Raw genomic sequence first — 17,683 nt, 5'->3', positions numbered from 1 at the left:
GCGGCTTTTGGTTTCAGCGGTGACACGCCCCTGCCCACTGTGTCGCGCGAGTGGGTCCGGGGTGTGTCTCTGTCGTCCTGTTGTGTGGGCTCCTCCGTCGGCCCGACTCTCGCTCTCGTTCGAGACCGAGCGCGTTCGCGCGACTGTTGCATTGCAGTCTTTGCGCGGTGCGCTTTGAGTTGTGGGACTGATGCAGGCTCGCTTCTTAAACCATCTACCCCCGCGCTCCCGGTTTTCTCCCCTTAACCGACCAGCGCCTGGCGACGAGGCATATTCCCGCTACTTTTTTGCTTGTCGCACGGCAAGCACGGTAGCCATGGGCTGCACACAGTCACTCATTTCATTTCCAAAAAATTATTCTCACTTTATTTCCGTATTAACAAATTCTGAGTGTTTGGTGATGGCTAGCCAATCACCAAACACTCAGTTTTCTCACTCAGTGTTTGCTAATCATCAAACCTCTCTCCTCCGCGGGCCTCTTTCGTTTCCGTCGGGTGGGGGGCGCGCGCGGGCCTGGAGAGGATCCACCAAAACAATAACATTGGTGATCAAGCTATGGTACTAGGAGCAAGGAAACATGATATCTGTTTTGTGACAAATAACACTTTAAAGTTTATTGTATTGTTGTATTGCTATTAAAAAGCTAACTTTCGGTCATGGCATGCTCTCTCCTCCCACGTCTCCACAACTGATATTGGCATATACAAAATTCAAGCACGTCAAACTCCTTTCTCCAACTGCTTGAAGCACTTTTCAAGTAACTATAAGGGAACTTTCTGGTTACTATAGCGTCTTCTTGTGGTAAAGAGATCGACAGACGGGACACACGTGGCGTTTGTCCAAAGAGAATTCTTCGAACGCCTCAAGACACGTGGCATGGAACACGTGTGAACACGACAGTAAAACTATGGGCCGCGATGAAGAGTTCTTCTTGTAAAGTCCTTGGTCAGACAGTGGCATGATGCAAATTGGACAGTCAGTCACACATCTATTCACTGCCTGAAAAACAATTTATTAAAAATGGTTATATGACGGTCACATGACTTGCTCAAGTTACGTAAGAGAATGATGGTAATAGAGCCTAGAGCACATCCCCCCACTCACCTGAAACTGGACTTGATCCCAGTCTGTCTCTGCCATTACTTCCCCACTGTCTCCATCTAATTGTCTGGAAAAACCCAGCGAAAACCAAAACTGTGAATTAACAATGTTTTGCATGCAGACATCGAGGTGAGTCTACTAGGGATGCAAAATTCCGAAAATAACCCCCCCCCCCCCCTCCCACCACCACCCTGCTTGACAGAAAATAAGTTCATGGGGTTATATTTTGTTCTTTTGTTACCTCATTGTGTGCCGACTGGCAGCAATGGTCTGGTCAATCTCCAAGAGAAGATCATCAACACTCTGATTTCTGGCTTCCATAGACTGAACAAGACGATCAGTTATGCTTTGAAACTGTAAAATGGATTTTTAAGAACAAAAATTAGTTCAAATTCTGCACAGAGAAAAACTAAACACAAATAAGTAACAGTAAGGCAGGAGTTAGGGTTTTTGAGTTGACGAAAGAATTTACCCCTGTAGCCAAATTAAAAAGCTGTATATTTATGCTGATTTAACCGAAAACATGTACATGTATGAAGTTCAATATAGAGGGCCAATGACTCACTGATTGACTTTTTGACTACGGAGCTTGACAAATTCAAAATGCTTTGCTTGGAGATTAACACTAAATTGAAAGTTATTACTAATTAAAAATGATTATACCTTGTCTTCATAAAACTTTCTTCTGAGCTTTGGATCTTTGGGAGGGACTGTTTGCCTTAACTTCTGGTACCACTGCCGGACAATGTAACCACGCCAAGCTGCCTGGATTCTGCTCAGAAATAAAACACTTGTAGTCAGTTGGAAGGTTAAGTCTGCGTCAAGCATAGTGGCCCATCAGGCCGAAGCTTATCCTGGTTTCTGTAGCATGAAGCGACTAGGAGTATTTGTACTCTCCCCCCTGCATGGGATGCTAGTCCATTGTAGGGTTCCCCCCCCCCCTCCCCAGCAGCACCTGGGTGAAAAAGGCACCATGGGAGTTACATGTAAGTGTCTTGCCCAAGAAATAATGCTGGGCCCCCGCCAGGGCTCAGACTCAGATTGTTTGATCTGGAGACAAGTCCAGTGCACTAACCATTAGACCACTGTGCCTTCCTGTTAACCTCCTGTTTATTTAGCTTGACCCTCACACAATGTGCTGCTGGTTAAGATGTACAATCAGTACCTTGTTGCACATTTAATCCTGTACTCTTTTGCCCCTTCATGGATAATCCGTCTTTGATATTGCTCTTTTCTACACATGGGGCAAGATTTGCGACCAGAAAACCTCTCAAATGCTTCAAGACATGTCTAAAGAGAATAAAATAAAAAAAAGAATAATAATTAAAAAGTACATTGTTGTACATGTTGTAATCCCATTTTTTGGTTTAAAATTTATCAACTGAAACCAACCTGACTTTAATTTTTATGATAATTCATGTACTTAAAAAATTTACACAGGCAAATAACAGGAAAAATCAGATGAGTGCAAAATTGTGCACTCTTGACAGATCCTCAGCTCATGTCTAACTCTGATATTGACAACTAGCAAGTTTTTTTTTTTTTTTTTTTTAAAAAAAGTTGCAACAATTACTCAACTTAAGTTTTCCAAAATCTGCCTTATATTAATGCTTTACAGGTTTGTTTCATTTTATGGTCTATACTTCCAAACTATGACCATAGCTCTTGAACAATGAGGAAATTCTCTTAGTAATTGTAAAAAATCAGTTGAATGAGGAGCCTTGAATGCTCGTGCAGTTAATATCATAAGCTACACAGCCAATCATGTACCTACCCTGTGAAAAACATGGCTGCATGATAACAAAACCTGCAATGTAAAAAGGATAAAACAATGTACAATGTAGGTTCCTCTACAAACATTAACTACAATGAATGTACACATCTAACACCCACTTTCAGTATTACAGCTGTACAATTGCCTAGCTATCTTTCTTCATCTATCTTTTGACATAATCCTTCGACGTGCTGTTTGAAATGAGCCAATCAAAACCGATGCATACGAATCTTGGTTTCAAGCAAATGAGCCCACAAGTTCAGAAGGTCATGCTAGTGGGCTGTGATTTGCAGATTTGGATCTGTTTTGTTCGTTTAGCAGGTTGAAAGATGGATGTTGATAAAAAGCCGCTATGTTAAATGCACGTAACACTGAAAGTAGGTGTAAAGGCATTGCTACAAAACCCGTACTCCAGAAACAGAAAATCATGCGGAATCCAGAACATTATTGGAATCTATAACAAATTATGTACAGTTGATGATTTAACATACAGTGTATAGCCGTGAGCCCAGGTTTTTAAAACATCATTCGCCTGTTGATCACTTGCCCAAGTCTACTGGTGATAACTAAATTTTATTCCGCAGCCATAACTCTTTACAGTATTTTTAACTGGTGCAGAATGAACTCATGTAGTTAAGTTGCCAGAAATGGCTTTGCAGCAGAATAAAACACCCATAAAGACAAATATGCTCAGCCAGCTGTAAACATATGGCATGACTGTTTGGATACACCATCTTGCAATATAGGAACCTTTATCACTCCAGTTGCAGTGTAAATGCCAATGTCGAGACACCTTCATGTAGGAACCCTAACACTCCAGTTGCAATGTAATGCCAATGTCGAAAATCATAGAATATTATCATTGATACAAACACAGAAATGTAAATAAAATAGTATGCAAATTACATAATTATAAGGGAAGGCTGAATACCACTCAAAATTGTATATATATTAGCAACAATGTATTTTTTTGTACATGGAGTAACGCTTACTGTACATCACAACTACTATTTTAAAATATCTCTTTACTTGTTGTTGTAGACCAAAATCTTCTTTGCAGATGACACAGGGTTGAGATGAATCTTGTCTTGCATTTGACTTTTCCTTGACTTGCTTCCACTCTTTGTCAGAAAGAAGAAGTTCTGGAGCTTCAACAAGGCCAAGTTTCTGAGCTGTATGAAAGATATTTTTAATAACAAAATTAATAGCTACATGGAATTACTTTGTCCTGCTCCCATTTACATGTTCTCTTTGTATATTAATACCATAAAATTCCGGTTATAAGTCCTGGGTTTATACAATTTGGTAAGGGGTTTTCGATGGGCTTATAAGTGGAGGGGCTTATATCCGAGAGGGCTAATATAAGCAAAAAAAAAAATAAATGTTCAAAACGAGCCAGGATGGCGTTGATCGAAAAATGTTTATAAATTCTAAAAACGCATAACAAAGTAACATTAATTTTAGTCCTGTTCAGTACTGCCATCCGACATAGGGGGGCTTAAATCTCGAGGGGCTTATATTCGGATGTATTTTTTGTTTTAAAATTATGTTTGTATGTGAGGCCTCCATAAAGGGAATAATTAGGGACCGTTCATTTTTTATGGGGTAGGGGGGGCTGGTGGGATTTGATAGATAGTCACTGTGATATATAATGGCCCCCCTTCTTCATCGGAAATTTTTACCTGCCCCCACCCATCGAAATCTTTTTTTTTTTTCAATGACCCCCCCCCCTCCAAAAAAAAAAAACAAACAAACAAACAAACAAAAACAAAACAATAATCAAGTTAAATTAAAATTATCAGGCCTTATGACTGAATGTATCAGTTGTTCAGTCATAATAATAGACAAACTACATTCCCCCATAAAGCTGACATTGCCAAGACTGTTTATCGTAAATGCCGTCTGTTAGTATGGGTTGACTGCATTAGTAACCAATAAGCTGTTGGGTTGAGTTCATAACAAAGTAGGGGAGTCCGGGGGCAAGCTCCCCATGGAAAATTTGAATTTTCAGAACTACAGAAATGTTATTTTGGACATTCTGGCAAGATTTTTAACTATTACAGAAGCCCTCATTGCAGCACTTAAAAGTATAATTATTTTCAGTGTCCCCCCCCCCCCCCCCCCCTTACTGACCATATTTTTTTGCCTGGCCCCCCCTTTGATGCCATATTTTTTGCATGACCCCCCCCCCTCCCAATTTCCCCCCTGCTCCCCCTTCCTCATCAAAAAATGAACGGTCCCTATAAACAATGGCCTGATCACAGATTTCCATGGCCATAGCTAGGGGAACAGTAAAAATTTTGAATTTATTTAGTTAGGATCTTTTAAGAACATACCTAATGAGAGGGGTGCAGGTTTTGGATCAAGAACATACTCCTCTTTTTCATGACTCTCTTTACAAGCCTTTCCTGCAGCTTTGCTTGTCTTCTTACTTCTTGCTGCTGCTGGTAAACTATGATTGATTTTCTTTTTCCTGAATGGATCTTGCAGGGAAAGGGAACGAGTCATATGGTCTTGAAGAGCAACAGCGGCAAGCGCTGTACTGGACTAAAACATCAAATAAAGAATAGATATTTCGACAATGGTTGAGGTCACACTTAGGCTTTTACTGCAGTTAAATGCCTTTACCATAGTAAAAGAAGGTAAACAAAAATTAACTATGGTAAAGTGAGCTGGTTGGCTTGGACATTAGCCAAATGGCCTATTGTCCTAGTCTGTCAATCGAATTAACGGACACTTGGCGTAACGGATGGTCCTCGGCAAAACACGGTCATGGAATATTAAAGTGTCGATGTGAAAAGTTGAAAACTAGGATTAAGTTAAGAGGTTGTATCGACGGCTAGTTTCATTTGAAACGCAAGTTGGAAGCGTGCAATTTATATTTTTTGTTTAAAAAACAACTCAACTTTGGTAGACATGCAAAGATGTTAATTTATTGATTAAGTTTAACTTGCTTTGAATTGAAGCTATTTTCCGCCATTTCTCAAGATATTTCAAGCTAGGTAGACGTTGCACAAATGCATGTGAAGTCTTCAACATAAAGCACTAGTATTGAAATGGGGCAATTTACACAATTTCCGGAGCTCAGTATGCTTCATATCGAAAAGAAGACAAGCTTTCACTTAAACAAACAAAGTTTAGATAAACGCATGATAAACCATGCTTTTTTAGGTCGGTTTACCATAGTAAACTTTACTTTCATCCTGCCGCCGTTGCTATCGCAACAAACTTAATGTACATTTACCATGGTAAAGAGAAAAAAAGCGGTCACACCTAAAATTGTGTTTACCATAGTAAACTTCACTTTACTATTAGTAAAAAATGCCCAAGAGTGACCTCAACCAATGTTTAAAGTGCCTATGAAGTAAAAATTAATTAATGCTTATTGGAAAGACCTTTACAAATAAAGAAGAATGGCGTTTACCGTTTTGAAATATCTTCTTTCGTTTTGGAGATATTTACGTTTTTGTGTTATGCAAATGAGGAAAGTGATGACGTCATAAATTGTTCCACTAAAAGATAGATCACAAAATCAAGGATATCTCTGAAAATATAAAGGTGATATTTCTGAAACTTGGCATCAGTAGTGACCATCCTTAAAGGTGCAAGATGGCTCATACTATGATGTAACCATGGCAACACTCTTGGTTCCAGGCTCTTTCTGTCAAAAACCAAATATCTCCATTTGCAACCCTTTAAAGTGGGACAGAGGGTCCAGCTTGGAACACACATAATGTCCTATTACCCTAACTCTCCCCATTAGCTTGTTGGGAGTGGATCATTTTTGATTAAGCAAAACCTGGGGATATCAGTATTAATTAATATAGGTATTTGCAGCAAAACTGTTGCCATGGCAATGGCATGACAGGTGTCATTTTGTGTCTTTTGTGGTGAACATTAATTGTGCCAAGTTTGAAGAACCATAGTTAGTAGAGGGAGACTGGTTAGGAAACCCGCAAACTTCAAAGAAGCATGTCTTTGTTTACGATTTTCAATGTCACGTGACATTGACCCTGCACACAACATTTCAAGATGGCGTCCGAATAGTAGTGCGAGTGTTGAGCGAGTTTCGAAGTCTTTCTATCGTGTTCTTGTCCGTTTTTTGTCTCGCTCAGTTTATAGATTTGAGAAAAAAGTAGCTTATGAGTAGTTCTGCGGGATGCCAGGCGAAAATTGTGCGGTGTTTGGTTGTGGATCGTGCCGGAGAACAAAAGGTCTTGGGATATTCAAGCTTCCACATTCGAAAGATGAAGAGCACAAGAAGTGGCGTGAAGCATGGCTTAGCGAGATAACGAAGACCCGTGAGAAGAATTCGGAGTTTCAGAGGTTGATAGACAATGACACAGTGTTTACTTGCGAAAAACACTTCAAACCTGATGACATAGAGATATGTAAGTAGCCAAATAAATAGCAATAGCATACAATATTATTGTGCGGCGTTTTATGAAATTCGTGTGTAGTAGTTTCCGTTGCTGTGAGCTGTTGTACTCGAAAATTTATTCTTAAAGCTTCTATTTGAAAACTAGTTGCAAACTAGCAGTTAAAAATCTATCTTCGGCAGTCTCTCTTTTATCAGCTGTGGTGATTTTTGGAGTCTTTAATATTATCAATGTCACATAATCTCTGTCGATTTTTGATCTGCATGACAATATTGATTTTTTTGCTTTTTAATGGAATCCTGATTTTTTTCCCTCTACCTACTTTCAGTTGAATCTGCAAAGATGACCAAAAAGAAAGTTAAGTTTGGAGCACTTCCGACGGAAAACATGCCCAGGAAAAGCCATGAAACTTCCAAGCCTCCTCAGCGACCTGCAAGAGAAATTGTGAAAGAGGTTCCTACTTCAGCCAAGAATAAGAAATATTATAAAGGGCTCACAGATGTTTGCAAGAGGATCAAAGGTTTAAAAACCATCAGCGAGTGGATAGTGGAGGAACGCAGTGACAGAGTTGTTTTGCGAAAGATGAAGGACTGTTTTCAGCTGCCTGAATTTGAGGTGATAATTGACGACAGTCTTGGATACACTATCTCAGTTTATGGATGGTTTTTACCAGAAGATCATGAACTCTATACACGAAGCTTAAGGTCCATGAACAATGTGACAGTCTCTGATTTAATTAGAGATATAGAGTGCCAACTAATTTGTCCTGGAGTGTACCCCAAAGAATTGACTGGAGACATAATTCCTCATGTCATCCCAAAGGTGGTGGATCCCTTCTACAGTGATGACGAGGGTGGTTTCGATGTGTTCCCTAAGAAACAGTTCTGGCGGCCTTCTGATTGCAATTTACTCTGCAGCCCAAATTCAGACCTCTGCATTGTTTGTAGGGAATATTCACATGTCAGTGACCTCAAAGCAAAAGCAAAGCAGAGGAGGCTTTCAGAACCAGCACATGTCAAGGCACCTGTGTCAAGTACAGCACCTGAAAGACTTAAGCTCACACTGCAGATGCAAAGACTAAAATGTTCTGAGCTTGAGCAGCAGCTTGAAGAAATGAAGCAAGAAATTACAAAATCTTCAGTCCTGGTAGATCATGAGCTAAGTAATGATCTAACTTCCATTATTGGTGAATGCAGTTCTGGCATGACACCATTCATGAATTTATTTTGGCAGCAACAGAAAAAATTGATGAAAAGCAGCGCAACTGGTGTCAGATATCATCCCATGATTATACGGTTTTGCTTATCTCTGGCTGCAAAATCTCCGTCTTGTTACGAAGAACTAAGAAACAGTAAAGTTCTTGTTCTGCCAAGTCAGCGACGACTGAGAGATTACAGAAACGCCATTCGCCCCCAAAGAGGATTCCAAGCAGAGATTGTCGAGGTGTTAAAGTCTGAAACAGAGTCCTACTTTGATGTTCAGCGGTACGTCATCCTGCTATTTGACGAAATGAAGATTATGGCTAACCTGGTTCTAGATAAAGTGACTGGAGAACTTATAGGATTCACTGATCTGGGTGACCCAGATGTGAATTTTGCATGTTTGGAGAAAGCTGACGAGCTGGCCTCACATGCCTTAGCATTCCTGGTGCGTGGGGTATGCACAGAGCTCAAATTCTGCCTGGCACATTTCGCCACCACAGGTGTCACTGCAGCCCAGTTGATGCCCCTCTTCTGGGAAGCAGTTGGCATTCTGGAGACCACCTGCAACCTATGGGTCATTGCTGCCACTTCTGATGGGGCATCTCCAAACAGGAGATTCTACCGCCTGCACAAGCCACTCGACGGAGGTGCGGACACAGATGTGTGTTACCGCACGACTAATCTGTTTGCACCCCATCGGTTCTTGTATTTCTTTTCGGATGCCCCACATTTGGTAAAGACGACACGAAACTGTTTGTTACACTCTGGATCGGGTACATGTACCCGCTACATGTGGAATAATGGAAACTATATCTTATGGCAGCACATTTCACAGATGTTCTACCAGGATATGGACAATGGTTTAAAACTTCTACCAAAGCTGACGTATGATCACATCCACCTCACCTCCTATTCTGTGATGAGAGTTAACCTGGCTGCACAAGTGCTAAGTGCTTCAGTGGCTACAGTATTAAAAGAGTTTGGGCCTCCTGAGGCAGTAGCAACCGCAAAGCTTTGTAAGATGATGGATGCCTTTTTTGATTGTCTTAATGTGCGAAGCACATCGGAGTATCAAAAGAAGCGCAAGCCCTTCCTGGCACCATACAGATCTGACAATGATGAAAGGTATGTCTAATGTCATATCCAAAACTATTTAAGATTTCAAAACCAGTTTTGCAGAGAAAGCAAACCCTTTTGTTCCTAGAATTCATATACAAGTTCTCCTGACTGAATGCCATACATTAGCTTATTGTATCAGTTAGGAGAATTTGTTTAGGGCTTGCAGTAATTTTCCTTTGGTCTTGATTATGTATTGATTTTGTGTAAAGGAAATTGTTGTTGGTCACTCCTGTTATAGGAGTGACCAATGATAACATCTTGAAAAAAGGCCAGAGCTAAATAACTGATTAACATATTACAACAACAGCAATATGTTATCTTTTATTGTAAATAATAATTATTGAAACTGACATCCAAGAATAAAATAATATTTAAGATTTCTGGAAGGACAGGAAAAAACTTTATAATACCAGTTGCAAGATGGTACAATGTAGTTTGTTTTCATTTTGCATTTAAAAGTTTGGATTAAAGAACTGCTTTTTTTTTAATTCCCAGTAATTCTAAGGCCAGGGCTTGAACCCGGATCGCTCGATCCAGAGCCCGGCCACTAACAATAAGGCCACCGTGTCTCCCATGCAGTAACATTCTAAAGTAACAATTTTTTTTTTCTGATTTCAGGTTCCAGTTCCTGATTGAATTCCTGGAGTACCTAAGTCTTTGGAAAGAAAGCACTGAGAACCGGCCAGGAAACTTCACCCAAAATGCCAAAGCCCGCATGTTCCTGTAGTGGCAGACCCATGAAGGCATGCAGATAACAGCCCATTCAGCAATTGAGGCTACCAAGTTCTTGCTCCAGGAAGGAACAGAGTTTGTCCTTACCGAGCGGTTTTGTCAGGATCCAGTGGAGGAATACTTCGGGAATCAGCGTAAACTCGGGCGACGCAGTGACAATCCTGACATCCGTACATTTGGATACAATGCCAACACTATCAGAATTCAGAGGTCAGTTTCCTGTCAAAGTGGTAACACGAGAGGCAGAAAAGACAAGCGAAAATCTTGGGAGCAGGTTACTGATGCAGCATTGCCATGCAGGAAAAAACAGAAACCAATTTGACTTTACTAGAATTTTGAGCTAGCTGAGTGTTGGTGTTTGATAAAAGAAACCCAGCCAAATGAAAGGGACTTTATACAGACTTGCCCAGATGGATGAAAACAGTGTTTGTTACATGTACCTGTTTAAAATGCGATAGACAAAATGTCTAGAAGTTTACATAATGCAATTTAAATACAGTTGAATCCTGATAACTGGAACCTTCAAGGGGAATTAACCTCTGACATTCTTGAAGGGCATTTCTTACTCAGTGATTTTCAGTCTTAATTTCCTGCAATCCACCATGCTTGTAAATCATGAGGTTGCCAGGGTATAACATGTCTGTGTGGTAAAAACTTAGGCAAGCAATCTGATTGTGCAATTTTGAAAATATAACATGTGTACTACATTTAGATCACGAATCGCTCATTCACAGAGAGTAATGTTTTTAAAAAAATGAGTGTAAACAAACTTAAAAAATCACCAAACATGGTTTGTGTACAGACTAGTGCTTTTCTCTTTAATATTCAAGATTACAATAATTATCAACTGTAACTATTAAATTATGTACCCAACCATGGTCATGACCCAACAGAGTCCAAATTGGGCTTAAGAAACTAGAACATTTTAGCATCAAGTATTATTATTAATTAAATGATGTGAATGAAACCAGAAATTTAATACTGTTCTTATGATTTCACATTGAAAATCCCTTATTAACTACACTAGTTTTGCCTCTCTTGAGTGTGTTCATCACAACTTCTCTGGATTTCTTTGCGTAGAGCCTTGCCTTTCGCCTGCTTTGATTTAATTTTGAAGTTTTGAATGATGTCCTTCGCTAAAGAGAAAGAGCGAACCCTGATGTACAAATTTACAATACTGTACAGGACATCTTTGCTTACATTCTTAGTAGGAATCAGTTCAGCATTTGAAATCATAGTTTGGTAGTTCGATACCACATCACTATCGCTGACTGACTTTTGTGCTATCCCAGCAATGTCAACTCTTTGCAAAGTGCTAGCAACTTCTAAAGTTGACTGTCTGAAATAATGTTCAGTCCTAGAGAATACTTTTTGCGCAGGCTCTGTTATTGACCAGAGGCCACCACGGTTCAAACTGGAAACCAGCTTTTGTGAGTCACAGCCATTCTCCAATTTCCCAGCTTTAAGAATAGCCATTGCCTGCTGGCTTTCACTTGAAGACTTTCTTGCACACTTTTTATGAATATTTTGCAGTACATATCCTCCCAAGTACTGCAAACCGGCCGTCTCTTTCTCTGATAAGACAGTTTTGGATGACAGAACACTGTTGACAGGTGATGACTTCATACGTTTGCAGTGTGCAAGCATGCTATCAGCCACTCTAATTGCCAGTAATGTAGCTGCATTTCGAGATAACCCTCTAAAGAAGCTTGTTGATTTTAGTGGAACCTGGGCATAATATTTCTCATAAAATTTTTCAGTGTCTCCATTCTTTAAGTATCCATCGTACAGTACTTGAAACACAGAAAATCCCTCAGTTTCGGTAAGCTGTGTGTATTCATATTTGCTGAATTCGTCTCGTAAGTCAGCATTGAAGACTTTGTTTTCTCTAACTTTCTGTACAGCATCATTCACAATCTCGGCAAGAACGCTTGGCGTAAGAGACAATCGTTGTTGTTGATCGTTGTGTTTAGAGTTTCTATGCCTTCGGTATCCTCCACTAGTTTTGTATTTTTTCCCGCAGTCGCTGCATACAATTTCTGTCGATTGAACCTACAATTGATACGGAAACAAATAAATAAGGATAGAAAACAGGAAAGACAGAAAGAGCCAAGACAGCGATGTAATTTAGAGCGAAGTTTAACTACAATGCAAGGGCATATGCTAGCATAAGTTCGTCGTATTCATTTTCATTACGAAACATTTCCTTAAGATCCAGCTTGAGAATAATACCGATTAAATTTACCTTGAAGAGACAAACTTGAGGTTGTTGTTTACATGTATGTTGGCGCGTGAGCTCGTGTGTCACTGAAGATTTTACCGTGCTCCAGCCAAAACAGTGGAAAAAAATTCTAGTTTTGTACTTACATCGCTTGCTGAGCTTTCAAATTGTTCCTGTAACCCTTCATCCTCTTCCAAAATACCCAAAATAGCATCGAAATCTTCGCCAAAGAGGTAGAGATCGTCAATACCGCCCGCCATCTTGTTTTGAGTGTGCAGGGTCAGTGTCACGTGATGGGTCAGTTCAACATCAGCGAGCCGCTATTGTTTTGATCCTTTGATGTTCGCCGAGTTTCCTAACCAGTCTCCCTCTACTAACTATGGAAGAACACAGCTCAAATATTCCAAGAGATATTCTTGATTCAATGCTTCATCTTTTTGTGGAACAATTAATGACGTCATCACTTTCCTCATTTGCATAATATAAAAACGTAAATATCTCTTAAATGAAAAAAAATATTGCAAAAAGGAAAACGCCATTCTTTTTTATTTTGAAAAGCCTTTAAAATAAACAGCAATTATTTTTTACTTCATAGGCACTTTAACAATATATTAGTATACGTTTCAGTACTTTGTCAAAGTAAATGTTATGCTACAAATGAGCAATAATATTGTAAATAGAGCACATGTAAGTCTGCACTTCTCCCAAAAAGCTGGGGCCCGTTTCTCGAGGGTCCCGAAAAGTTTTCGCACCCGGAAAGTCATAGCAAAATCTGAAACCTTATGATCACAGATATTCCATGATATTTTTAATATTAACAGAGGCTCCCTTCATACAGCGTTTCAGGCCTATACACTTACCTGTTTTTAAGATACAGATAACTCGGAAAATGTTTTTACGGGCCCGAAAATTTGCCGGAGCTTTCGAGAAACAGGCCCCTGGAGATTTAGCAATAAAATCTTGAAATTCGTGCCACGAAAATTAGACCGCAGACTTTGGATTTAAATCACAATTCATTACTGCAGACTTACCGAGTTATTTCCACCCTTCTTTGTCGATGGCTTCTGTTGTTTCATGTACGCCATCAGACAAGGTCAAATAGTGAATCAAGTCACAGATTCTGCACAAAGATCACGACTGAAAATAAGCCTGCTACATTCTGTTGACAAGGACGCCATCTTGGAAACTAAAGAGTACCGCGCAGCATCTGAGGTCGTACACCGCTGCTCAGCATGTAACGTACACTCAACAACATGGAGGCCGAAGACAGCGCAGAAACAGAGGAAAAACCGCTCATCTATTTGTTTGCTTCCTTTCAGGATGATTTATCAAATTACCAGGAAATAAGAGAGGTACGCAATCATGATACAAACAGTAACACGATATATTCTTAGGGTACTTTTCATTTGACGAAAATTTCCGGAAATTTATGAACGAGAAGGAATGGTACGGAAATTTCCAAAAGGTTTCGAATTTCCAAAATGCGAACCATTTAACTGAAAATATTGGGAATTCCAGGGATAAAATCAAATGAAACTCAATCATTATTTCAGATGAACAACTGTACAGTTACCTATTTTCTGAAATTACAGCATGGTTTTCTGCCATCATGTAACTTGTTGGGTTATCATATAGGCGGCCCAGCGGGGGATTGGGGGGAGGGTGGTGGTGGCTATGCCAACAGGGGTGGATCTAGGGGGAGGGTGCACCTCCTCACCCCCACCCCCCTGAGATTACCTGCGGCTTTCTAATACAACTGTTCTACAAAATAACTATGTGGTTTATTGGTTTGTTGCCATATGCCTTAGTGGTACAGGCCCTCCTTAGCAAAATTGTAGATCCGCCCCTGGTCAATTGTAACAGGATACCAGCGCTTAACTGTCACGTAAACAAAAACATCCAAATGTACACTTGTGTAATTGGTTGTAGCGAACCATTTAACTGAAAATATTGGGACATCCCTCTGTCCTCACCCCCCACCCCCCTGAGATTACCTGCGGCTTTCTAATACAACTGGTCTACAAAATAACTATGTGGTTTATTGGTTTGTTGGCATATGCCTTAGTGGTGCAGGTCCTCCTTAGCAAAATCGTGGATCCGCCCCTGGTCAATTGCAACAGGATACCAGCACTTAACTGTCACGTAAACAAAAAGATCCAAATGTACACTTGTGTAATTGGTTGTAGCCTGAATTTCAGACATCCCTCTGTGCTCGCAAGCAAGCGAGCACAGAGGGATGTCTGAAATTCAGGCTAAATTGGTTGGTGCTCTGTTTTGGTTGGTTTGAATTTCCATTTTTACCTTTTTTATTCTACTATTTTGAGCTGTATTGAGTATGAAGGGTAAACCAAAATGGCAGGGGATCCTAAAAATGTTAGGTTTTTGTACCTAAAAAACTGTTAGAACTTTGGTTTCACATGAAGGAAGGTTCCAGGTTTAATGCTTTTTATCTCAAGGAAAAGCATTTCTTGCACACATGGCTTTCGAAGTATTTAGCTGATGCTAATCAAGCATCAATTCCTGACAAGCATCCCCATCAGTGTCATATACAGAGTCCCCACCTCACCCCTCCCACCATTATTATAGCCCAATGAATTCACAGGTTGTCATATCAACAAACATGAACATTTCCTTAAGAAAACACCATAGAAACATGTAATAAAATCGGCAGTAACTTTATTTTATTTTTAGCACTTTATTATACAAAAATAGACAGCATTAAACTTCAGTTCAGAGAAACTACGATTTTAATTACTTATAAACAAACAGAATTAGAACCAAAAATGATACATGCTACTTACAGATAAAAGGTAATTACAATTAGCTACATTGATTTTTGATAAACTGCTTAAAAATAAGTTCATGTCTCTAAAATCTGTGTCTAAAAGGTTCCATTCTATGATGTATTTCGTAAAAAACGGAAACGAACAATTGACTGTAAAGTCCTTTGTCTAAAGTAATTAACTTACTTTCTAGGAATATAAACCTATGTAAACAACGCAAGAAAAAGCAAAAGCTGTTGCCGTGAAGAGGCATGCAGCTAAACTGGGACAACAAACTTTATACAATAGCTGGTCATGATAAACGTCTTACAATACGCTTTACCCAGGAAGGAAGGGGGCGGCTCCAGGCAAAACCTTGGTAGTCTCAAGTAGGAAAGACTTGAAAACAATAAAGTCATTCCCTCGCTCCGCAAGAATTAATTGACACGCGGCACCACAATTTCCTCGGCCCTCTCTTTCTGGATTTTCTTAATCCATCCCTGGCATTATTTTTTAACGCTTCACGTACTTCAGACACTATTTTTTTTCTATCAAAGTGAAAAAAGGTAAATATTCGATGTAAAGTGCGCCGAGATAGAGTCACTGAAACGTAACCCGGTTTCTCTGACTTATAAGCGAGTCCCTACACTTCGCCAGGGAGCTAGCTGGTTCCCAGATTCCGAATATTCACATAATCGTAATCAGCATAACCGTAGTGAATAATAGGCTACCTGGGATGAATAGAGTGCATGGCACTAAATGTTAATGTTCACACAATCAACATTCATATAATGGATACACTACTTTTGTTGTTTTTTATTCTGAAAACAAGTGTCTGAGTGTTATCCGCATTTTTTGACATGATTTTGCATCTTTTATCTTTATTTAAAGACGTCAGTTGTTAACCTCGCCCATTGCATTATATCATTCAAATAACGAGTACCTTGCCTGGATAGTAATGCAACTCTCCACAAGCTACAGCAATGCGTCCCTCAGTCGTCACTGCCATCCCATGTAACTCTCCAATTCGTTCATTAGGGATTAGAGTGTTCCGCACAAACTCACCATTTTTGGTGTATGCTTCCACCTGCAGGAGATCTTTTCTCCGTTCCAAACTTACAACGACGAAGCATTCACTTGCCCGGTGACATGCAATTCTAGGATATCTGTAACATCCTTGAAGTTTAAACTTGTGAAGATGGTCGCCACGTTCACTGAATATGTGAACACAGGAATCGTCCCTGTCCACTACCATAACACGGCCATCACTAGCAGCAGTGATATCCCGCGCATCCTTCAATATGTCTTCGCCAAACGAGCGAACAAACTGTCTATCAGTCTCGTACACATCAACCACATTACACCTCAGTACCAGTACTTTGCCACTGTCGGTGACTGTCAGTATCCAGCCTCCCCTCACTGGAAACTTGTGACGCAAGCCAGCGGTGCTGTTAAATTCGTAAACAAAGGGATCATCCCTAGCTCCAGGCTTTTCTAATGTGACCAGAACATATATATTGTCATTCATATCTGTGGCTACATCAAGAACATCTAACGTATATACGTTATCTCCATTAGCTTTAGGGACACATAAAAGACTCATAATTTTACTTTATTATCCTCAATGTCTGCTACAATGAATTGTCCGCTACAGGTTGTAGCGATACCACACGGCACCTTCAGCTTGTGATCTTCTTCACCCTCCTGACCAAACGTCCAAGATACACAACAGTGCTCCATGCCCAGTTCACGCAGAACGCTAGTTACTCTTCCGTCACGCAGAGGATCGACTTTGCCTTCTTCGGTGTCAACAGCAGGCCAGATCCAGAGGTGTGCCTCTTTATTACTGGCTGTTTGCGTGACATCGTAGACGTAACGGTAAACTTGACAGACACTGAAAATGATTTCCTTGCGTTCGGCTTTGCCAAGGAACTTAAATAAATCCCTTACTTTCCCTTGACCTTCCTTGAGCTGAGAATCAAAACATTTCCGAACTGTTTCCAAAGAGTTAAGTTCTTCAATGCACACTGTACATGGTGTTAGTGCGACCGCGGGATTGTCTATGTCCTCTAGTACTGTCGCCACAACACGAAACTGCATAGCTAGAATGCGGTCCGACAGTTTTAGTCCTGTATTATTAAAGGCTTCTGTTGCTTTTTCTCGAGCTTTTTTGAACCTCCCTTTTGCGTTGTAAAAGGCTTTCGCGGCTGATTCATCCAGTTCTGAAAGCTCCAAGGTTCTAATTCCTTTAGTGAGAGAAAATTCTTCAGTACAAGCTGCTTGTGTAGCTACCGCGCCGTACTTGCTTCTGGACCTTGCCTTATCAAACACGTCGCAATACAACAAACGGATTCCCTCCTTAAAAAAGCTGAGACTTGCCGCCAAATCTTTCT

At 40.1% G+C, this 17,683-nt stretch overlaps 4 protein-coding genes across 5 annotated transcripts; 2 read left to right on the top strand and 2 right to left on the bottom strand.

Moving 5' to 3' along the window:
• Positions 1-204: 204 nt before the first annotated feature.
• LOC144661755 (RING finger protein 32-like) lies at positions 205-13,730 on the bottom strand. Its single transcript, XM_078522586.1, has 10 exons — positions 13,560-13,730; positions 5,212-5,422; positions 3,905-4,047; positions 2,876-2,908; positions 2,267-2,391; positions 1,765-1,873; positions 1,343-1,455; positions 1,105-1,168; positions 535-999; positions 205-459 (listed from the first exon to the last, which is right to left on the bottom strand). The coding sequence occupies exons 1-9, from the start codon at positions 13,611-13,613 to the stop codon at positions 784-786; spliced, it is 1,068 nt and encodes a 355-aa protein (XP_078378712.1). The 5' UTR covers positions 13,614-13,730; the 3' UTR covers positions 205-459; positions 535-783.
• Positions 6,831-11,228, top strand: LOC144661743 (uncharacterized). Of its 2 annotated transcripts, none has more exons than XM_078522567.1 (3): positions 6,831-7,266; positions 7,583-9,581; positions 10,194-11,228. In XM_078522567.1, exons 1-3 carry the CDS (start codon positions 7,035-7,037, stop codon positions 10,300-10,302), a joined length of 2,340 nt encoding a protein of 779 aa, XP_078378693.1. In that variant the 5' UTR covers positions 6,831-7,034; the 3' UTR covers positions 10,303-11,228. The 2 variants fall into 2 exon arrangements, with proteins under 2 accessions (XP_078378693.1, XP_078378694.1); XM_078522568.1 differs by having other exon boundaries at positions 7,583-9,585; positions 10,201-11,228.
• LOC144661754 (uncharacterized) lies at positions 11,217-13,025 on the bottom strand. Its single transcript, XM_078522585.1, has 2 exons — positions 12,675-13,025; positions 11,217-12,359 (listed from the first exon to the last, which is right to left on the bottom strand). The coding sequence occupies exons 1-2, from the start codon at positions 12,786-12,788 to the stop codon at positions 11,331-11,333; spliced, it is 1,143 nt and encodes a 380-aa protein (XP_078378711.1). The 5' UTR covers positions 12,789-13,025; the 3' UTR covers positions 11,217-11,330.
• Positions 13,731-13,781: 51 nt separating the features above from the next.
• LOC144660925 (uncharacterized) lies at positions 13,782-16,788 on the top strand. The gene is made up of 2 exons (XM_078521647.1): positions 13,782-13,880; positions 16,384-16,788. The coding sequence occupies exons 1-2, from the start codon at positions 13,782-13,784 to the stop codon at positions 16,786-16,788; spliced, it is 504 nt and encodes a 167-aa protein (XP_078377773.1).
• The last annotated feature ends 895 nt before the right edge of the window (positions 16,789-17,683 follow it).

Source organism: Oculina patagonica, chromosome 7, assembly GCF_052425735.1.
Source record: "Oculina patagonica isolate OP01 chromosome 7, crgOcupat, whole genome shotgun sequence".
In the NCBI taxonomy this organism is placed as follows: Eukaryota; Metazoa; Cnidaria; class Anthozoa; order Scleractinia; family Oculinidae; genus Oculina; species Oculina patagonica.
The sequence above is the reverse complement of the archived record's forward strand: the minus strand, read 5'-3'. Positions and strand labels throughout refer to the sequence as shown.